Genomic DNA, 24,836 nt, shown 5'->3' with positions numbered 1-24,836 from the left:
AGTCTCAATTTCCCTAACTCTACTAACCTAAATGGAGGCAGAGAAAGGAGGTGAGAAGAAGTATATTGCTAGCATCTAAGTCTGAAATACTAAACACATTTTCTCACAAACTTTTTCTATCATGGTATTAGGTTTCATTGGACACCTGAACACGTCCCACACATTATGAATTAGATAGTAATAGCTAAGGTGTGCTGAGCATATACTTTGTGCCAGGTACTTTTCCAATCCATTTATAAGTATTATCTCTATACCTCACCATGTTCTGAAGTAGGGATTATTATCAACTCCATATTAAAGATTGGGAAACTGGGGCACAAAATGGTAGAGTAACTGCTCCCAAATCACACAGTACTGACAGAGCTGGGATATGAACTCAGTCTGATACTAAAGTTGAGCTTCACACTTAACTATGATACTTCATGGAACCCCAATACAACGACACTGTATGATCACACTTAACCATGATATTTCATATCCCACGATAGGTTTTCGGGCTAGCTGGTCCATCTAACCCTAACCATCATGTAAGATATTGTTCTTATCACAGCGTATTTTAAAATCTAAACACGAACTTACAAATGAACATTTAGATACAACCCCATTCATAACTGATGTGTTTTCTACATGCAAAGAAATTTTCTTTCAGCTTACACAGGAGCACGTGGAGCCCTAACATTCCAAAATCTGCATTTTCTTCTGTATCGAGAAAGTGGAAACCCTTTAACTGTATAAACAGAAGAGTGTCCTGGCAGCAGAAAACAGTGTCACACTGCTTTTACTGTGGCTCAGCATAATCAGTTTATAGAATTCCTTAAAAAGCTCCTTTAATTTGCAAGGCACTTATTTAAAATAAACAAGTTCTAGGACCAGTTTTAAAATGTCTAAAAATCATTGCAAGGAGACTAAATGTCTTCTCTTAGTTCTCCGAAGTGTACCCCATCTGTAGCTGCAACTTCTCTGGTTGACTATTATATAAATGCAACAGTAAACAGCTAGAATGTCACAGGGGGAATAAAGGAACCTTAACGAATGTGTGGAAAATTAAATTAAGAAGTGAAATATAAGGACTAATGCAATCATTCAATTTGAACTAAGCAGTTCCAATTTTACTTTCTAGTATCAATTTTTACTTAAAATGGTTATTCTTTTCATCTAGAAAAATGTAGAGTATGGAATTCTTTATAATATACACTTTACTTTTTTAAAGTAAGGTATATTGAAGTATATTTTACCTTTAACAAAATTCACTCAATTTAGCATAGAATTCTTGAGTTTTGACAGATGTTTTAGTCATGTAACCACTACCACAATCAGATACAAAACAAATCCATCACATAAAAATCTCGTCTCACTTCTCTTTATAGTGAAGCCCCAACCCTAGTTCCTGGCAACCACTAATTAATTCTTTGTCTTTACAGATTTTGTCAAAGAAATTGAATCATAAGGTGTGTAGACCATTAAGTCTGGCTTCTTTGACTTAGCGCAATGAACCTAAGGTTCAGCTATGTTGTTGCATATTCCTTTAATACCATTTTAATTCTGTGTATGCCTTTTTCAGTGCTGAGTATTCCATTCAATAAATTAACCACTGTTTGTTTATTCATTCACTAATTGAAAGACATCTGAGTTATTTCTAGTTTGGGGCAATTATGAGTAAAACTACTAAACATTCATAGGTTTTTATGAGAATATAATTTTCATTTCTCTTGGTTAAATACCTAAGAGAGGGAATTGCTGGGTCCAATGGGTCATATGTTTGACCTTCTAAGCAACTGCCATTTCAAAGAAATATTTGCCTAATCCAAGGTCACAAAATTTTTCTTTTATATGTTCTTCAGGAAGTTTACAGTTTTAAGTTTTACATATAGGGAGGTTGATAATCCATTTCGAGTTAATTTTTGTACATGCTGTGAGGTATGGATTGCATGTAAATGTCCAAAACTGTTACAGTATACTTTCGTATTCGTCGAAAATGTCCAAGAAACTCTGGATTGAGTTTAAAATCTCGTTGCTAAGAATAGGAGACCCTTAAGTATATATTATTAAGTGAAGAAGGCAATCTGGAAAAGCTACATACTGTATGATTCCAACTCTATGATATTCTAGAAAAACTATGGAGATAGTAAAAGATCAATCATTAATAGGGGTCCAGGGAAAAAGAAAAGAGGGATGACTAGATAGAACATAGAGGAGTTTTAGGGCAGTGAAACATGTCTATGATACTTTAATGGTGAATACAGATCATTACATATTTGTTAAAATCTATAAAATGTAGAACACCATGAGTATATTCTAACGTTAATCATGGACTTTGGGTGATAATGATGTATTGTTATTGGTCATCAATACAACAAATGTGCCACACTTATGCAAGATGTTAGTAATAGGGAAAACTGGGGAGGGGGAGGGGATTCAATGGCAATGCTCTGTACTTTCTGTTCAATTTTTCTGCAAATTTAAAACTGTTTAAAATAAAGTCTATTATTTTTTTTTAAATCTAGCTTTCGAAATCAAGACTGTGCAAAAAGATCTTAAAATAATAATAAATAAGCATACAAAATGAATTTACGTTATAACAGACCCCCCCATAGTGTCTTCTCGGTAACTATCTGAATTATTCTACTTATGGTTGCATTTTATATCCAGTATACTTTAACACAGTGAGGTACTAACACAGAAAATATTCTTGATATACATAAATTTTCACTGTAATAGTATTTTTGGTTAAGAAAATATTTTTAGAAGAATCATTATTTATTTATTCCTTTACATTGGACAAATACTTACTGAATTGTTACTACATGTAAAGCACTTGGATAAGCACTAAAATGAATCAAAGATGACTAGGACAGCTTCTGTACTCAAAAGGCTTAAAAATACAGTCAATACAGTCACAACAATAGTTTTCAAACGGGGATAATTTTGCCCCAAGGGGACACTTGGCAATGTTTGGAGATATTTTTGATTGTCAGGACTAGGGAGCTGCTGCTGACAGCTAGAGGTCATGGGTGTTGCTAAATATCCAACATGGCACTGGACAATCTGCCAACAAAAAATCATCCAGGCCCAAAGGTCAACAATGCCAAGGCTGAGAAAACCCTGAAGTAGAGATTAAAAAACAATTATCTAGGTTGTATGTTGTCTCAAATTATAATTAGTGGATAAAATAACTATGAGCAATAGTTACTGTAGAATTTCACAGACAGCCAATAACATCAAGTTGGAAGGGAAAAAAGAAAAGGTTTTAAAGACAGGACAGAATCTGCCCTCATATGCTAACAACAGTTTTATCCAGGTTGTCCTGATATATTCACTTTGGTTATAGTATCTTGTATGATAAAACAATATACCTTTGCAAGGAAGAAAGAGTAAATTCAAATTTATCAACTTTTTCCTTAATGTTCATTGTTTTTTCTTTTTTGGTCATACTCAGAAAAAATGCTTTTCTCTAAGCTAATAAAAATGTTTTCATGTTTTTATGATTTTCTCTGTTTTGATATATTTTGGTCTTTAATTCATTTAAAGTTTTTTTGACCTGTGCAATATTTATTTTATTGCAAACAGATAGTCTGCTACCATATGAGATGTCACCATTGGTATTTACTAAATTCCAGTGAATACTGGGGCCTTACAATTATTCCCTTTCTCTGGTCTATCTGTTCTTGTCTGGTGTCAAATTGTTCTAAATTCTGTAGCTTTAGAATTGGTTTATCAGGTAAAAGAAGTTATTTTTCATTATCTTCCTCAAATGGCTAGGCTCTTCTTGCACATTTACTCTCCTAGATAAGAAATGAGGAAAGGTATGATAACATTGTCTCATCAAATAAAGAATATCGATAAAAAGATAGGATTCATAAAAAAGAACCAAATGAAAATTCTGGAGTTGAAAAGTAGAATAATGTAAATGAAAAATTCACTGGAAGAACTCCATAGTAGATTTGAACTGGCAGAAGAGAGTCCACAAACTTGAAGCTAGATAGATATTATGAAATATGAGAAGAGAAAAGAAAGAATATCTTCATTATATGAAGAGTCGAAGAGAGATGTATGCATACCAACACATATGTAATAGGAGTATCAGAATACAGGAAAGAGAATGCAGAGAAGAAATAAACCTTTGAAGAAATAATAGCTGAAACTTCCAAAATTTAATGAAAATATAAATCTATATATCTGAGCAGCTCAATTAACTCAAGGAGGACAAACACGAAGAGATTCACAGCCAGTCACATAAATAAAAATGTCTAAAGGCTAAGGTAAAAAGAAAATATTGAAAGTAGCAGAAGAAAAATGAATTGTCATATACAAGAGAATCTTAATAAGATTAACTGCTGACTTCTCATCGGAAGCAATAGAGGCCAAAAAGAAGAATGACATATTCAAATTGCCAAAGAAAAAAAAACTCACCATAAGAATCTTACATACAGCAAAACTATCTTTCAAAAATGAAGAAGAAATACATTTTTAGATAAACAAAACTAAGAGAATTTGTTGCTACCAGACCCACCTTATAAGAAATAATAAAGGAAGTATTTCAGGATGAAAGCAAGTGATCACAGAATGTGCTTTGAATCCAAATGAGAAAATAAAGAGTACCAGTAGAAGTAATTGTTTGATTATAAAAGATAATATCAATGCATATTTTTATTAACTGATTTAAAAAACAATTGTATAAAACAACATGTACATAATTGCTTGTTGGGCCTCCAGTATACAGAAATGCAAAATATTTGAAAATAACAGCACAAAAGAAATAGATTGGAGCTAGGCTATATTGAAATAATGATATCCAATGGTAACTGAAATTCATAAGGATAAATGAAAAGAACTAGAAATGTTAAATAAGAAAGTTATTATAAGAAACTCAATAATTATATGCTTGCTCTCCTCTCAGCTTTTTCAAAGTATACAAAATTGTATACAGTAATTATAAATATGTATTGCATCATTTATTCATGAAATATGAATAACAACAAAGCACATAAAGGAGAAAGATAGAATAGATTTATACAGGAATAATAATTTTAGATGTCTCTGAAATTAAGTTAGTATAAGTATTTGATAGAATTCACTGATGAAGCCACTCGGCCTGGTATTTTGTGGGAAGGGTGTTAATTATAAAGTAAGTTTCTTTTATTAATATAAAGCTATTTATGTTTTTTATTTCTTCTCATATCAGTTTTGTAAAGTTTGTGTCTTTCAAGAAAGACACAAGACACTAAAACGCCAACTTTATTAATATAAATTTCTTCATGTATTTCATTATATCATTAATAGTTGTAGATTCAACTGTGATTTTCCCTATTTGATGCATAATATTAGTAATTTCTATTTTATCATATTTTCTATATCTGTTTAGAGATTATAAAACTTATCATTGAATTTTTCAAAGAACCAACTTTTGCTTTCATTTTCTCTATTGTTTTTGTTCATTTTCTATTTAATTGGTTTTTATCTTTATTATTTTTTCCAACTCACGTTGGGTTTAATTTGCTTTGACTTTATTGGCATCTAAAGGCAAAAAATTAGAGTGACATTTTTATACCTTACACTAATTCTAATAATCATCTGTCACTGTGCAAATTTATCATGATATTGATTAGATTCCCCTTCACTTTTTTCCACACACTCCCCTCTGGCAACCATCCCTTTGGTCTCGGTATCTATGAGTCTGTTTTTATTTTGTTCTGTTTGTTCATTTGTTTGTTTGTATGTTTGTTTTTTAGATTCTACATATGAATGAAACCAAATGGTGTTTGTCTTTGTCCGATTTATCTCACTTAGCATAGTACCCTCTAGGTCCATCCATGTTGTCACTAACGGCAAGATTTCATTCTTTTTATCGCTGTGTAATAGTCCATTGTGTGTGTGTATATATACATGTACATATATACACACCACATCTTTTTTATCCATTCATCTATTAATGGGCACCTAGGTTGCCTCCATATCTTGGCTATCGTAAATAATGCTGCAATGAATATGGGATGCATATATCTTTTTATTTTCTTAGGATAAATACCCAAAGTGGAATCGCTGAGACATGTGGTAAATCTATTTTTAGTTTTTTGAGGATTCTCCATACTGTTTTCTATAATGGCTACACTAATTTGCAGTCCTACCAACCGTGCACAAGGGCTCCCTTTTCTCCACATCCTCACCAGCACATGTTTATTTAGTTTCAAATTGTTTTTCTCCACCATTAGACTGTAAGCTACATGATGACAGAGTTGGTCTTATTCTCTACTGAATGCCCAAGACCTATCAAAATGCCTGGGCCAAGTAAGAGTCAATATCTATAGAATAAATAAATGACTACATAGACGATCTCAAGTTCTGTACACTTATGTATGTATACACACACACACACACACACACAAAATGACAGAAGGCCATCTTTTTACATGGTATGCAAGGTACTTCTTCAAGGTGTGACTTGCTTGACTTCATTCAATAAAATATATTAATGTGCCAAATTCTGCATTCCAATAAAATACTGGTAAGATATTAATTAAAACTGGCACCATCATCTAATAGATGTTTGCTAATATGTAGTTTCAAAATAGGTAAAATTTTCACAATACTTTTCTAATACGTAAACTAGAAGCAGTATTTTTAAGGTATTATTGACATATAATATAATCGGCCCATTTAAGTATGCAGTTTGATGTAGTTTGGTAATTGTATACAATCGTGTTACCAGTAAATCAAGATATAAAACAATTCCCTTACCCTAAAATGCTTCACAATTCTTGGGAAAAAACTATCAAACATTAGTAATGTAGTAATAAGGAATCTATGACAAAAATCTATGACAAAAATCTAATCTATGATTTAAAAAAGAAAATAACAGCAAGAAATACTTTAATATGTATGTTAAGAATATATCAATTTACCAAATGGCAAAACATCTCAAGGCATCTCATATTTTTCCCCTGAAGTAATGCCATAAACTTGCACTTATTCAGAAAGCAAATGTTTTTGCAAACACTGAATTACAATTAGGGAAGAAAGACATACAAGCCTTATGTACATTATTTATATACTTCCTGGATTAGGAAATACATTTAGACTGTTTTTCTATCTAGCCCTTTAAACAAAAAATAAAATGAAATGACTCTAGGTAATTGGCTGTTCTACTGCAAGTACACCAAATAACAGCCTTTAATATAAGAGCTGGGAGTGGTTGTTCCAGCCCTAAGAACAGGAAAGCAGTCATCCTGTCAGTCTGCCTCTCCACAGCAATTGTGCACAGCTAAAGGCAGGAAGGAACAATGCGTGCTATTAGAGCAACTCAGAAGCTTCCCTCTCCTGCCCTGCTTCCCCTGACCCCTCCCACATACACAAGCCTTCTGTGAACATGTTATCTTCTGTGTACATGTTATCTCCAGGGCAGTAACATGAAAGGGTTAATAGCTCAACAAATAGAAACCACTGGTTCATTTTCTATCATCCTGTTTCTTTTCCTTATGACAGGAGCACTAGATGTGAGTAGAAAAAAAAACAGAATAACCATTAATGCATGACATATAAAAGTAGTACTTGTCTACGTAAACCACAATTACCTAAAATGTGTACTTGAGAGACTTTATGACTATTTACTGAATTTTCGTGCTTCCAAATACCACCTGTAATTTCCAGTCTTTGATCTCTTGAAAGGGATATAATTTCAAAGAGAAAATTTGCTATAATTGGAAAAGCAATGAGAGAAAGGTATGTCACTATTAAGAATGAACAAATCAGGACCAATTCAGATAAATGACAGAATGCCATCTGTAGCACCACCATGAAAGGAGCAATTATACCTAGACTGGGTTATGAGGGAAAGGATCTTTTAACAGAAAGATGTCCTAACTGAATTTTGGCTCCAATACGGCTGAGTGCACTATGCAAATAGCCCCTGAGAGAGAAGACTGGATTCCTTAAGAATTAAAATATAGCTGTTCATCCAGTCAAGAAGGGGAAAAGTGCAGTTAAGTCTCAGTTTTTCCCTTTGTGTTCACGAGTAGTAAATGCTTAATAACAGATATTTAACTCAATTTTGACTCTGTTTTTAGTCTCCTGGTTCAGCGATAAGCATATGCAGAAACCTAACCAACTCCCGCCTTCCCATATTCCCCTCCATCCTTGCCTCGGACCCTCAACAGTAGACATTAGGAGTTAAAGCACAAAACCAAAAGAGGTATAGGAGTCCCCCTTAATGGCGATTTCATTTCCCATGATTTCAGTTAGCCGTGGTCAGCCACGGTCTGAAGATATTAAATGGAAAATTCCAGAAAGAAACAATTCCTGAGTTTTAAATTGCACACTATTCTGAGTAGTGTGATGAAGTCTCTTACTGTCTCACTCCTCTAGCCGGAACATGAAGCATCCCTCTGTCCAGCTTATCCATGCTTTACGTAAGTACAAAAAGATATTTTGAGAGAGAGAGAAGGAGAGACCACATTCACATAACTTTTATTACAGCATATTGCTACATACAGTTCTATTTTATTATTATTTTTGTTAATGTCTTACTATGCCTAATTTATAAATTAAACTTTATCATATGTATGTATGTATGTGTAGGAAAAAACATATTATATATAGAGTTCATTACCAGTCACGGTTTTAGGCTGGGGGTCTTGGAACATATACCTCATGGATAAGGGGGGTTCTACTAAGCAGGTCAGTCAAGAGATGTGGTAGCAATAGGCAGAAATTAATATAAGTATGGTATTTTAAAATGAGGAAGAAGTAAAAAATTTTATTTCTCCCTTGATGCTTCTATCATTAGGAAAACCTAAAATGTTAAGTGACAATAAAAATCTCCACAGACCTACCATAAAAAAAGAAAAACTAGATCCCACAGCAGAAAATATTCTATTTCTTTTTATTATTAGGTAGTTTTCTTACAAGTGCATTCCTGGAACTTCAGGGGACTGACAATTAGTTCTCTTTTACTAAATCTGGGTAACATTTATATTCTGAAAATAAACATATAGAAAAGTTAGAAAGAAAGAATTCCCAAGCAGAGCCTTGGATATTATTTATGCTCAGAAATTTATAGTATAACAAAATGAAGGAAAAATATAAGAAATTGAAAAAGTGTATCAAAGTGAATGAAATCATTCAAAAATCACAACTAAATAATAGAGAAAACAGATCGCCCAGCAAGATCTGAGTAAACATTATTCTTAGGATTTCCATCTAAACCGAAATATAAATAAAATAATTTTTCACGGTGAAAAGTCACTGGAGCAGGAGTTTGTCTAAGTAGGTATAGTGCTCCCCACCTGCCAGGCTGATAATGAAGGGCATCACTGATCACTCAGCCCCTCCAGACACACTTTCTTTGCATAGATTCACATTAGAAGCCAAGCGTTAGTTACTACGACTGGGTAACACCACAGCCTCCCTTTGGTCACTCTCTTGGTATCCTCATGCAAAATAATTCATTTGGGCTTTATTATGATAAAAGGTATAATTAGCAGTCATTTTGTAGAATAAAGTATTGATTCCACAAGCCAATTTTCTGAAAGTGCTTCTAAAGCAGCTCCTGAACAATTCATGTTTATAAATCAGGTAATTGCACATCTAGACACTTATGTGTATATGTAATTAGTCTGATTTACATATGCAAATCAATTATCTTATATACAGTTGGCCAACTTCTTGCTTTCTTTACATCTTTTTCCCTACTCTGTAAGTTCAGATAGATCAGCTGTCTGAAACAGCATTTTAATAAACTACCATTTCTTATTTTTTCTCAAGCTATTTAGGGATATTTCCAATACCTCTGCCGGTTAATAAAATATAAGAACAAAGCTCAAAGAAGTTGTTAAGTTTGTATTGGTTCATTATATCAGGAAGTTGCTTCACTTGTACTGGATGTTCCAAAACCATTTAAATCAATTTTTTTCTGCTCTCTCGAAGGAACATTTAACTATGGTTAGGAGTCTCTGACTCTCACCTAATTCCAAGTGATAATACTGAGAAGTGACAACATAATTAGAACAGAGATTTGATTGTCATTAAAGACAATGATTGATCTCATTTAGTATTTTTAAACTCTGAGCAGAGATTTACACCTTGTGTCCTTGTCCATTTAGCCCTATATTAGGCAAAATACCCAAATCTCCTTTCAAATGAGAATCTGCCAATGATTCTACATGGAAAAAAGTAAAGATGCAATTATTGAAAGTGCTTTGAAAGATAAAAATAAGAAATTTTATTCAAGATGGCATTAAGAATTTGCACAGCGTTACATCTCAAATATACAAACACGAACATGAAGTAAATTTAAAATTATCCATCAATTTAAGTTGAAATGGTTTAAATTCATAGTTTATGTTCTATTACTTTAGTAATTAAGTTTAGATGAGAAAAGGTTTTGCTTGTTTTAATGTGTGATTTAATTAAAAATATAAAGCTATGTAAAACTTAATTGAAAAACAAAATAATTCTGAAATCATAATTTGCCTATTTCTATAAAAACAACTGGTTATTTAAAAATTTTTGCACTTCTATAAAATAATACACAGTTTCAGATTTTGAAAAGGTTCTTGAAAATACTATTTTACAATTCTGAAAGGCTCTGTGGTTCGATTAATTGTGGCAGATTAAACATTTATTTATTAAAAATTTATTTCCTCTCCCTCATGAATCTCCATTAAAATGCTAGTAAAGGAATAAAAAGTACAAATTACAAGAAAGAAGAGAACAGAAAAAGGAAGAGCAGTAGACAAGAGATTTTGACAAAATTTTTCAATATGGAAAGTAGATGACGGAGTGGTAACTGATTTGGCAATGCAGAGGAAGTTGCAAACTAAAGTGTTAGGTGAGCAGATTGGCTCAGACAGGGCTGGGTAACTGTAAAAATGGAGGAGTTGAGAGGAGAGAGACAGAGAAAAAGAAATCCTTTGGAAATCTCTAATCAAAAGACTTGACACCCCATTTATCCCATATTCTAATTCTCAGCTCCCAGAAACCTGCCTAAGCACTGCTCACACACACACACGATGAGGCAAGAGAATGGTGGTTGTGATGCCCAGAGAAACTGAACTGAAGGGGCTCAAGATGTGATGACATCAGTGCGGTGGATAATGAAGAGTAAGGCGCATACCACTCAGTACGTGATGTGTAAAACAGAAGTAAACTTGGAAAGAGGAGGCCAAGGGATCAAGGAAATAGTGGATTCTACCCAGGTGAACAGCAGAGAAATATTAGAGGTCAGATACATGGCAGACCTCCAGAATGGAGTAGGAGGGCACGGGGTTCCAGAAGTGCAAATAATAACTTCGTCAGAATTCATAGTATGAATTACTAAATAAAAGAGAAGAGATGCTCAGGCACACATTTCCAGGTATGGCAATCAACACATCGAAAGCACAGACTTGCTCAGGTGAAGGGGTCACCACTAAACTGGGTTATCATTGCTCTACGTTACAGGTCTTTTGGTTATACATGCTTTTTTTCAACCAAGTGAAGGTATTTATTTTGAAAAAGATAAAAATGATTAAGTCTATCTGATATTATATTAAGTTAAAAACAGGATAATTTCATATATAATATTGTCAATCATTTAAACATACAAAAAATGGATATATGTTAAATATTAAGAATGGTTCTTTTTATAGTTTGAAGTATTTTCTACAATGTTCATCCATTATCTCTAGACTCATTTAAAACCATAATATAAAAATATAGTGCTAAGTAAGGAAACAATATCATTTATAATGTGCCACTGCAGGAAAACCCACAGAACATTCCTAAAGAACTAAAATAATCTCATGCTAATAAAATCACAACAAACACAATAAATATGTGTAGATACAGTGGTCTAATAAAGGTTTTACTAACCCTGATAACAACAACTTTTAAAAATTCCTAAAAATTTTATTAGAATTAATGATTACCTCCTTTGAATAATAATATGCAAAGAAAATGAGAAAAACCACATTTTTCTTGGACTGGCAGTCACTTTAGCAGGGCGCCTTCCAGTGCTCCTGCATTAGAGAGAATTGTCTAAACCACCTCTCAGGGCTTGAAAAGAAAGAACCTACAGCTTTCTTTTGGCAATTTATTAAGTGTTCAACACCATTTCTACTGAGGTTTTTTCTCCCATAAATTTAAATACCTGGTTCTGTAATTTATGTCATTAGTATTCAATGAGGACAGGAAAAAAAAACAAACCACAGTTTACCATTTTTGTCTAATGAAGCCTCATTTACATTAATTTTCTCTTCTAGCCCAGCACCTGGCACAGAGCCTCAGTCACGTGTTAAACAAAATACACATGAATAAATAAACGTTATAATGAAATCCCTTTTAAGCTTGTTCTTCTGGAAGGAAAATAATCCTGGTTTCTTTAGTCTTTAATTGTGGAGATGTTTCTTTTCAATCTTTAATAACCTTTGTGTCTTTTCTTTAATTTCCAAAGTGTCTTAAGATAAGGAGGCCAGAACTGGGAACAACATTCTACTGAGGACATGACCAGTCAGGAATGCAGTAGAACCGCTTTATGGGATCGATGTCACATAAATGTTGTCATTCCAAGTCCACATTGCAAATTTCTACTCATAGAACAATGTTGAAACACTTACCTCAAGAACCAACCAGAGTTTATCTCCATTTTTTTTATCCTTCTTGAAGTACATCCCATAGAATCTGACCACATTAGGGTGATCAGAAAGTGCTTTTAAAATATTATACTCCGCTTCAATCTCTTCATCAATATCCTAGTTTCAAAAAGTCAGAGGAAGAGAACTGTGAGAAACACACGAATAATGTCAGAAACATAATACAGACTACCAATAGAGAATTTAATTTTGTTGAAGCAAGGTCATATGGTTTTTATTGTGCTCAGTACTATGTACCGAAATTTCTCATTACACTGTTTAAAAGGAGAGATTGGGATTTTCTTGGTATTCAAATACATCTTCAATTATGTTAATTACATCAAATTAGAAAGAGATAAATAAAAGGCTATTTTTGTATGTAATTAGAAAGAAACATATTTGGAGAACTACTGCAGATGATTTTCCTTTTTTTTGTAGTGTTAACTTTGTTTCGATAACAAAAGCATTGACTTGAAATAAAAACTTTTAGCTGGTTCATTTTGTTTCTTTGAAATACAGGACATTTAGAAGCTATCAAAAACTAGTAAATTCCTACCTTTCAAAAAAGTTAAATACAGTTAAACGATATAAGATAACATATAACCCTTAGCTAAGGGGCTGTTCACCAGAAGGAGATCTGGTTGCCATCCTGTCAATAAAAATCCAAGATAGCCACTTAGTCATGTTTCTAGAAAACCACATATACATGAAACAACTCAAAAGTAATAAATAAGAGAAAGACTTCTAATATTGTTTTTACAGTAACATTTAATATCCCCATTGTTTTAAGACTGAATCATGGAATCACAGAGCTGGAAAGAATTTCAGACCAGAGATTTAATTTGAGAAGAAGAAACTAAAGCCCAGAGAAGTTAGAATCACAGAACTGATGATCTAATTGGTAAGATCCAAGACTACACGGCAAGTCTACTACCTACTTACCTTCTAATCCTGCTCATTTCATCCCTTTCTTAGAGAGAAAATTACTAGTTTAAAATCTGTAATAGTGAGACCGTTAAAAAAAAAAGCCACCCTGTAAAATGCTTAAATGCATTTAAATTTATTTTATTTAGATTATAATCTCTTGGTTATAAATCTTTTTTATTTGACTTGTGACATGATGAATGAAGAGTAAATAATTCTTAGAGAACCATATATGTACTATGACAAGAATAAAAGCAGCAAAAGAACAAATTTCATACTGTAGCAGTGAAATCAATATGCTCCATTAAAGCAATACAACAAAGCATGATTTAAAAAGTTAATAGTATACCAAACTTGAGTATATTATGAAAGAATAGTGGCTACATGTGTTCATAATCCATTTATTCTTCTCCACTAAGAAGTAGGGGAATGGGAGAGAGACACTGATTATGGAATCATACATTGGGATCAGTTTGGAAGACTTTCTCTTGCCACCATGAACCCCAAACCCTAATTTTCAAAGAATGGAGGAGAGAGGTATAGTCACTCTGGTACAGTTTACTTGTGTCTCTCTTTCCTCAATTTAAATGTTTAGAACTTTCCAATAAGGGAATACGAAGACATTCAGCGTCAGTTAAGACTGAGTATACAGCTTCTCATTATTTTTCATCATTATCTAATTTATTTCTCCTTTACTCAAAATAGTATGAAACACTGGAGTTATCACGGGTTTAGTAGAAATAAGCTCTCAAAAAGGAAAGAGCGACCCTAAGATGAACAAACAGAAGCCCAGAGACCTTTTGCAGTGTCCTCCAGTTTGTCAGTGAAAGAGCTGTGACGAGGATAAGGACCCTGATGTCCTCCCCACAAAATCACGTTGCATTGTGCCACGCTCCCATCACACGCACGAAAGTAGAGTAACTAGAGAAGTTGCTCTCAATAGGAGTTTGGGGATTATGTGATCACTGAGCTCATTCTGGCTCATCCACATGCTGTGGAAGGGCTACATTATCTCCCAGCCGCTGAAAACGCTCCAAAACGGCCAGCTCTCATTCCCAGAAATCAGAATCTCATCAATCTCCTCACGCTCTTCAAGGCAAACAAAAGGCCAAGCGGGTTCCCTTATCACGACTGAACCTCACCCCGATTATCAATGAACACCATTTCTACTTTGAAAGCGTTTAATTTAAGCAAACCTAAAATCAATTTGCCTTTTCTGAACAAAATCTAATTAAAAAAAGACATTTCTGATTGGGCTTAAGAGAAATTCTGCCTGAAGCCTAAATAAATGCAGAAAGAAAAGATTTGATCCAGATGACATTTTACAATTACTTCTAGAGCCATGAGTCTGTCTTGCAATTTTTTGAAATCTAAAACAATATGAAATCGACTGTTGAGTTGTTGTGAGCTGTATTTATTTATGTATTTATTTGTATTATATATTTATTCATTTATCAAGTATTTATTGGGCTCTAATATGCTAAGTATATAAACAAAGAAAATGTAATAAGTAGACTTTTTCTTTCATTATAACTGACATAATGACATATAAATCAAAATAGGTACTTACAGACTTTTTGACTTTTTAATACAGATAAAAACAAAGTTAATTACATGATAAAAACAAGGTGACTTACGTGAATTGGATCCAGAATTTTGACTGCTGCCTTTTGGCCATTTTTCTTATTCAAAACTTTAAATACTTTCCCATAAGTTCCCTTGCCAATTGTTTCGGTGATTTCCCATGTATCAGAAGGATCAGGGAAGTTATCAAAGATGATTGTTTTTCCAATTAATGGAAGCATCTCAAAAGTTTAAATCACTGGAAAGAAAAAGTACAGAGTTTCATCTGTATTTGATTGGGGATATTAAATAGCACACAAACTCATGGGAAATTAATATTTTTCACTGATACGATGCAAAATATACATCAGTAGCTAAATGTACTCAGTCATAGAAAACTTTAATTCTTTTTGCAAACAGATTAATATGAGTTTAATAATGCTTTGTAAGCAGGGCTTTATTTCTATGTTTAACGTAGTCCTATATTAATTACTATTAATTCTTTTCAGATTAAAATAAGAGGTACATATTTAAATTACTTTGATTTACTGCTTTATACGCAAGTATGAAAGAATTTTAGAATGAACCTTACAGATGATAAAATTCAACTTCTTCATCAAAGCAAATCCCACACTTTAAAGTGATCATGTCTTATATAGTTTCTCTACATAAATCCCAATTGCTTTTAGGATGAAATCTCTTTAACATACCTACCATGTACTTAAAATATGGCTGTTGCTTAATTTCCCAGCTTTGTGTCTCCACACTTCTCTCATACACTAACACCTAGCCACTTGGGATCCTTCAGGTCTTTTTTTTCTTGATTAGGGATCTTACTACTCACTATTCCCTCCCACCTCCACCCATGCTTCCTTTGCTAAATTCTAACTCCTACTTATCTGTCAGATCTTAGCTTGAATGTCACTTCCTCGAAATGTGACCACGCTCCATCTTATTTGGGTTGCATGACCCACCTCTTTACACCATTAGCATCCTGTGCCTACCTTTATCTGATAATACTATATGCCCAGCACCTGGCACAGGTCTGAAATAATTAGGAATATGGCCAATTAGGTCAAGTGACTTTAGAAAGGAGATTTTATATATAACTTGAGATAAGAGCACAGCTTTCTGACTCCTGAGTAGTGCTCTTAACCTTCCACATTTTCTCTATATTATATATTATAATCAACCATTCGTATGAAATTACAAAAGGAAAAAAAAGAGTGGAAAGAACTCCCAGTACTTTAATCTAGCCCATGAAATTCACTCGTCTGACCACATCTTTCAACCTCATCCACACACCAACCCACGATTATTTACTTTCTTAATCAACCTTCTGCATTCTTCATTCCCTCTTCATTTTCTTCTTTCCCAGCATAAATTCTACAGCTTGGATTACTGTGACTGTCTTGCAAACACCCTCAACACTTGTTCCTCTCTTTCTTTACTATAATCTCCTGTGGCTGGGGGGAACTAACTCTGGTTAAAGAATAATCTTCTTCTCCCCTGTGTCTATATCTGGAGAAAACTACACAGCCATGTTGACTAGTTTCATTTTAAATTCAGGATAAAAAACCTACAATTAGACCCTCAAAAAACTGCACTTCCTTGGTTTGTATATTCCCTTCTCTCTGCGGTGACTATTTCATGATGATCTCTCTCCTCAATGTTTTCTCTCCTCAAATTGTTCCCTCTTTGTTGTTCACTCTCTCCCACAAAACTTCCCAATTGATGCCTTCGCTTAATAATTAATTGAAAAAAATGGAAGCAATTATTCATTTCTTAATCTTCACATCTCGGAAACTACAAACTAACGTGCATCAAACAGAATGAGTTCATTCCCGTCATCAGTCACTGCTCTCTGGTCCCAGTTATTCTTTCTCTTCGGTTCCTTCTCAGCTTTCAGATCTCAGCTCAAACACCACTTTCTTAGAAAAGGCCTCTCCTGACCACCCTATGTAAAGTGAGCCCTTCCGACGTGCTATTATTCCTCCATTAGAATGTAAGCTACAAAAAATAGAGATTGCGCTATTTTTACTACTATATCCACAATTCCCAGAACAATGCCAAGCACGTGATAGGCAATCAGTAAATGCTGGCTAAATGGGCAAATATTTATTTATTTATTACGACAGCAGAGACCTTGATAGCAGACAAGATCTAATAATGCCTAACTCTCTACCTGGCTCTTAGTAGATGTTAAATGTATAGCTGTTGAATAAATGAATCATTATGGTTCTTCCAAAAAGTTTTTATTTTATTTTATTTTTTATTTTTTATTTTATTTTATTATGATTTTTTTCACAGTAGAAAAGCTTTATTAGAAAGGAAGTTACACTTCCAGAAGTGGAAGCAGCCTGAGCAGGAGAAGCATGGCTCAAAAGGCTCCCAAAAGTTTTTTTTTAAAGAGAGAGAAACATTAGAAAGAGCTGAAAGGAATTAGAAAATTGAAACAAAATCAAGATCATATTCTGATTCATTATTTGTAAGGGCACATCATCAGGTAAATGGCTATGAATGCCTACTAAAAATGACATCACTACATAAAAACAAACTTATGAATAGTTTTTAGAACACTTAATCTTTATGAAATTTGTGTCTTTGATCTGAAATGCAAAGGAACAAGTAGGTGGCAATCAGTAATAATCACTTTAGTGATTTCATAATCAGTGATAACTACTCCTTACATCTGAGTCATGGAAATAGGTATTTATGCCACCCGTATAATATAAAAGCTAGATCAAAAGACCAACTTAAATCTTGTTAAATGCCTCAAATAGGAGTTTCCAACCACGAGAAACATTCATTATATGGAATACTGCCTTCAAGCAGTAATATTATTGAACACAGTTTTTAATTTCTGCTATATTAACTATCAGGAATTAATTATTGGTATTTAAATATACAGGCATAAAAATTCAATTGAAAAATGATTGAACACCAATAGTGTGCAAAGTATTTTAGAATTTTGAGGACACAAAGATTGACAACTCATGGAGAGATAAATAAATATGAAACTATAATATAGTAAGAAAAGTGATAGATGATAGAAATATACATAAAGTGCAATAGTAGCCCAAGTGAAGAAGCGATTAATTCTGTAGTGATCATGAAAAGATAAAGAAAATAAGCAGGATCAGAGATGGATATTAACCATGAGCAGGAGTTTGTCTAAAATACAAGCAGTTCTCAATCACACGAATATTGATAGCAGTACTTTGCAATTACATTATAAAACATCATAAAATAATAATCGCAGAATGGCAAAAGCACGGGCAATTTGGAAACAGAATACACTTGGTCAAATCTCATTAAAAACAAACAAAACTCCTATCAACTTGGTAAAATAAAGCGTAAAATGACTTCCTCAAAATCAAATATTAAAGAATTTCAAGAATTAAAACAGGAGGAAGTCTTCCAACTCCTAAATTATACTTTTCCCACCACTGAGTTGTTTATTCTTTAAGAATAAAATAAACTGTCATGGTAGTAAACAACTAATTATTTAATGACTACAGTAAATTATATTCTGCATAGCAATAAATACTCGCATTTTTTATAGTCCTTTAGAACTCGTAGAATAAAAAATAGGTCTCTAGCTCATAAAACTAAAACATGTAATTAAGTTCTTAATTATGTAATCATGTCAACTAAAGAATTATTTTTGACATATATTTTTACTGCACTTTGATATATGTATTTACCATAATTCTGAAAAAGTATTTATAAAGCTACATTTAAAAAATGAAGAATCAAAAAGGAACCCTCATACACTGCTGGTGGGACTTCAAATTGGTACAGCCAGTATGGTAAACAGTATGGAGGTTCCTCAAAAACCTAAAAATTGATCTACCATATGATCCAGCAATTCCTCTACTGGGTATTTACCCTAAAGACTTGAAAACTCATATACAAAAAGATATTTGCACACTGATATTCATAGCAGCATTATTCACAGTGGCCAGGACATGGAAATGGCCGAAGTGTCCTATGATAGATGATTGGATAAAGAAGCTATGGTACATATATACAATGGAATATTACTCAGCCATAAGAAGAGATGAAATACTGCCATTTGCAACAACATAGATGGACCTTGAGATAATCATGCTTAGCAAAATAAGCCAGACAGAAAAAGTTGAAAATCACATGATATCACTTATATGTGGGATATAAATCTAAAAGCAACAAATGAACAGGACAAACAGAGACTCATGGACATGGACTATAGATTAGTGGTTACCAGAGGGTAGGAGGTGGGGAAGGGGGAGGCAGACAGGGTAAATGGGGCAAACATGGGGTGACAGAAAAGAAATTTAACTACAGGAGGTGAACACACAGTGAAAATGTATATATGCCTTACTGTTATAGTATACAGCTGAAACTTATTGGATTTCGTTAATCAATGTCACCATAAAAAAATTAATTAATTAAAATGTGTGAAAAAAATGAAGAATCGTCTTTTTAATTTTTATTATATATTCGACTGTTGTTTTTTTTCACAGTAGAAAAAAGACCATAATAGAATGAAAAAGTATCTTATTTTTTTTTCTTCAGGATCTTCATATGCATCTCAACAATTATCCTGACTGCTTTTGTAAACCTGCACTTAATTCTTCTTTAATAAAATAACCAAACTGCCTTCATGTTCATTCTAAAACATAGCAGAGATGATCTCCCATTGGGCTGTCTCTTTCTTCTGCCTGGAATGCCCTTTCTCCAGATATTCACATAATCTACTTCCTCATTTCTTTCAAGTCTTACATTAGCCATCACTTTCTCAATAAGTCCTATCCTGACCATCCTATTTAAAATCTCACTGCTGCCCTCCTCCACCTCATCCTGCTTCCCAACTCTGGTCTATTTTCATAACACTTATTACCTCCTAAAACACCACATCACATCCTACTTAATATGTTTCATTTATTGTTCTTCTACACTATCAGAACATATGTTCTATGAGGATTGAAATTTTTATCCAGGTTGTTCACTGATATAATATAAAGACTGGCACAGAGAAGATTCTCTATAAGTATTTGTTGAATATTGGATAAATGAATAGAACAGTTAATAAGTTTTTTTCAGATGGCTTTACCAATGAATCCTAACAAATATTTAAGAAATAATGCCATTTTATGCAATTTTTTCCCCAGAGAATAGAGATAGAGAAGAAACTGAGAGTATCCACAAAGAAACAGAAATGATAAAGAACCAAACAGAAACTCTGGATATAAAAAATAAAATAAATGAATTGAGAGGTTCCCTAGAGGGGTTCAATAGCAGACTTGGATAGGAAGAAGAAAATCAGCAACCTTGAAGATAAGTCACTCGAAATTATCCAGACTGAGGAGCAAAAAGAAGAAAGAATGAAGAAAAATTAATGGAGACCAAGGGAATTTGGGGATACCATCAGGAAGACCAATAGAAGCATTACAAAAGAAAGCTGTCAAAAGACAAAGACAAAGAAAGAATGTCGAATGTAACAAGAAAAAAGTGACGTCATTTGTACGAGATCCTCAATAAGATTTCTCAGCAGAAATCTTGTAAGCCAGGAGGCAATGTGATAATACTTAATGTGCGGGGGGAAAAATTGTCACCTGAATTTTATATCAGGCTTCATTCAAAAAAAAGTCCTTCAGGAGGAAAAAAAATGGCGTAGATGATAGAGGCTCTGGTCATCCCTCTGGCGACCAAATCAAAGTTGTCGTGGAAACGAGGAGCAAATAGCAAGGAAAAATCACCTGGGATCTAGATGAACAAGCTATACAACTAGGGAGAAGTCCAAGAAATCACCCTGCAATGGCAGAAGGTAGGACGGGGTGAGGATGCGAGGCTGCCAGGTCTTAAGCGGCAGTGGCAGATGTCTCTTAAGGCTTCCGTGAGCGGATTTTCGCAGTGACAGACCTGCTCGCCCTGAGCATCAGTGTCAATTCGGCTGCATGCAGGGGGCACCAGGAACTTACAGGGAGACACTGTGGGAATGAGGGCTCAGGTGAGATTCCCTCAGTACAGAAGTGCTGGCAGTTTCCATTGTTCCTTGTTGAGCCCTCTCCCCTCCCAGTGCGCAGACATATGACCTCCATAGCTGACTCGTCATCAAATTGGATAATAGACATCACTCCATCCAGAGGATTCCCTGAAACTCCGCCTTCCCCAACTCTCAGCCCCACCCAAGCCACATTCAGGTGTATCCTCAGCAAGTCAGGTGCTCCTTGATAAGCAGCACCTAGACTCACACTGGAGGCAGCTGGCCTCAGTTTCTAGTGTGGCCTTTTGAGGCAACTATAAGCACAGCATTTGTGGATTGCTTGCTGAATCTCAACAAGTGGGCCCAGAGGGGCAGAGGCTTGGGCTAAATTTGGCCTGCAGCTGAACCCCTCTCAGGACTGTGCCACTGGACACCTAGTACACAAATCCTACTACTCTAGTAAGACTGGGAGACTTAGGAGCTTTGCTTAGTACATAGAAACAGACACAGAAAGGCAGCCAAAATGGGAAGACAAAGAAGCAGAAACCACATGAAAGAACAGAACAGAGATCCAGAAATAATGGAGTCAAGAACTCTAACAGATACAGAGTTCAAAACACTAGTTATAAAGATGCTCAATGAACTTTTGGGAAGTGTAGATAAATTCAGTGAGAATTTCAATAAAGAGATAAAAAACATAAAAATGAAAATGGAAATTATAAAAAGGAACCAGTCTGAAATATAGAACACATTATCTGAGATGAGAAGTATATTAAATGGAATAAACAAAGAAATAAACAAAGTGAATAAAGAAGAGGATCGAATGGCCTATCTAGAGGACAGGAAAGCTAAGGACACTCAACCAGAATGGCAAGAAAAAAGATGCTAAGACTATAAAAATAATTTAAGGAGCATATGAGACACTATTAAAGGTTAAAATATCCATCTGATTGGCATACATGAAGGAAAACAAGATGTTGAACAGCTATTTGAAGAAATAATGATGGAAAACTTCCCTAACCTGGTGAAGGAAATGGACATACAACCCCAGGAAGCTCAGAGAACTTCCAAAAACCAGGATCCAAAGAGGCCCACACCAAGACACATCATAATTAAAATGCCAAAGGTTAGATACAAAGAAAAAAATCTTAAAAGCAGCAAGAGAAAAGTCATAGGTATCTAGTTACCTACAAGGGAACACCTATAAGACTGGCAGCTGATTTTTCAAAAGAAACTATGCAGGACAGAAGGGCTTGGCACAAAATATTCAACATGATGAAAACCTAGGATCTACAACCAAGAATAATCTATCCAGCAAAGCTATCATTTAGAGTTGAAGGACAGATAAAGAGCTTCCCAGACAAAAATAAGTTAAAGGAATTCTTCACCACCAAGCCAGTATTACAGGAAATGTTGGAGGGACTTCTTTAAGAAGAAAAAACATGTATCAAAAACAGGAATAAAAAATGGTAACAACTACATTCCTATCAGTAAGTACCTCAAATGGAAAAGAATTAAGTGCTCCAACTGAAGGAATGGATAAGAAAACAAGACCCCTACATGCTGCCTACAAGAGACTCACTTCAAATTAAAAGACACACACAGACTAAAAGGAAGGAGATGGAAAAAGATATTGCTTTGATGGACCTAGAAGGTATTTAAGTCAGACAGAGAAAGATAAACACTATATGATTTCACTTATATGTGGAATCTAAGGAATAAAAAGAACAAACTAATCAAAAACAGACTCACAAATATAGTGGACAATTTGGTGACAGACAGAGGGGAGAGGGAGTTGAGGGCTGGGAGAATGGGGTGAAAGGTTAAAGAAGTACAAATTAGTAGCTGATGGATGGTCACAGGGATGGGGAGCATGGCATAGGGAATGGAGTTAGCATTAATATGTTGGCTAGGTGGAGGGTCAGGGGAGGGAGCGAGCAATTGGGGGGATCATTTTATGAACTATATAGATGTCTAACCAATGCACTGTATACTTGAAACTAATTAAAATGAATAAATTTTTTTTAAAAAGTCAGAATCTGAAAAAAATGTCCTGCAAAAAATGAGGGAAAAATTAACACATTCCCAAATAAACAAAAGCTGAGGGAGTTCATTACTGCTAGATCTGTCCTACATGAACCGATAAAGAGAGTTCTTTAGGTTGAAATAAAAGGATACTAGACATTATATAATGATAAAGGATCAATTCACCAAATATATGCACGATCTATAACAAATATATGCACAGTACATCATAGTTCTAAAATACATGAAGCCAACATTGACAGAATTAAAGGGAAGAATAGACAGCTCTGCAATAGTAGTAGGAGACTTCGATATCCCCTTTCCAATAATGAACAGAACAATGAGACAGATCAATAAGGAAATACAGGACTTGAATAACACTGTTGAGTAATTCGATCTAATAGATATATACAGAATACTCCACCCAACAGGAGCAGAACACACATTTTTCTCAAGTATAAACAAAACATTCTCCTTGATAGACCATATATTAGGCCATAAAAGAAGTCTTAATACATTTTTAAAAGACTGGAAACTTACAAAGTATCGTTTCCAATAAAAGTGGAATGAAACTAGAAATCAACAGCCCAAGAAAAATTGAGAATCCATAAATATGTGGAAATTAAACAATACATTGTTAAACAACCAATGAGTCATATAAGAAATTATAAGGAAAATTAGAAAATATCTTAAAACAAATGAAAATGAAAGTACAATATAGTAACATTAATGGGATATAGCAAAAGCAGTGCTTAGAGGCAAAGTGATAGCTATTAAAGTGTATGTTAAAAAGGAAGAAAAATCTCAAGCCATCAACCTAACCTTACACCTTAACTAGAATTAAAATAACAGGAAAAAATTAAATCAAAAGGTAGTAAAAGAAGTGATATAATTAAGATTAGAGCAGAAATAAATAAAATAGAGAACAGAAAAACAGTAGAGAAAATCAACAAAACCAAAAATTGGTTCTTCAAAGAGATAAACAAAACTGACAAACCTTTAGGTAGAGTGAGTAAAAAAGAAGGGAGAAGGTAGAAATTACTAAAACCAGAAATGAAAGAGGCGACATTATTACTGACTTAACAGAAATAAAATAATTTTAAGAGAATACTATGAACAATTACATGCTAACATATAAACTAGATGAAATGGACAAATTCCTAGAAACATGCAATCTACCAAGACTGAAACATAAAGAAATAAAAAAATCTGAATAAAGCTATAACTAGTAAGGAAACTGAATTAGTAATCAAAAACCTCTTAACAACAATACAAGAAGCCCAGGACCAGATACCTTCACCAGTGAAGCTACCAAACATTTAAAGAATTAACACCAATGCTTCTCAAACTCTTCTGAAATATTTAAGAAGAGGGAACACTTTTTAATTCATTCAATGAGGCCAGCATTACTCTGATCCCAAGGCCAGTCAAAGATACTATGCGAAAACTGCAGACCAATATCCTTATAAACATTGATATAAAAATCCTCAAAAAAAAAAAATGTACCAGCACACCGAATGCAACAGCATATTAAAAAGATCATATACAATGACCAAGCAAGATTTATTCCTGCACAGCAATAATGGTTCAATATCTAAAAATTAATCAATCAATGTAATATACCACATTAACAACATAAAGAGAAAAACACATAATCATTTAAATTGATGCAGAAACACCCTTTCAAGAATGAAAGAAACAAAAACAACAGCCAAACACTCAAACTAAGAATAGAAGGAAACTACCTGAAA

The 24,836-nt window shown here is 33.8% G+C and overlaps 1 protein-coding gene across 4 annotated transcripts in view; it reads right to left on the bottom strand.

The window, feature by feature from the left end:
* The window catches only part of MYO3A (myosin IIIA), a 186,539-nt gene that overhangs the window by 149,057 nt on the left and 12,646 nt on the right, over window positions 1-24,836 (bottom strand). For 3 of the 4 annotated variants that reach the window (XM_039877584.1, XM_039877586.1, XM_039877582.1), the window contains exons 2-3: window positions 15,164-15,348; window positions 12,588-12,722 (exon numbers count right to left, since the gene is read on the bottom strand). In XM_039877584.1, the coding sequence (XP_039733518.1) occupies window positions 12,588-12,722; window positions 15,164-15,331 (303 nt within the window). In that variant the 5' untranslated portion in view covers window positions 15,332-15,348. Of the gene's footprint in view, window positions 1-12,587; window positions 12,723-15,163; window positions 15,349-15,803; window positions 15,850-24,836 lie in introns of those variants that run through there. The other variant, XM_039877585.1, reaches the window with a different exon arrangement.

The sequence above is a fragment of the Pteropus medius genome, unplaced genomic scaffold (genome assembly GCF_902729225.1).
Source record: "Pteropus medius unplaced genomic scaffold, Ma_sr-lr_union100, whole genome shotgun sequence".
NCBI lineage: Eukaryota > Metazoa > Chordata > Mammalia > Chiroptera > Pteropodidae > Pteropus > Pteropus medius.
The sequence above is the reverse complement of the archived record's forward strand: the minus strand, read 5'-3'. Positions and strand labels throughout refer to the sequence as shown.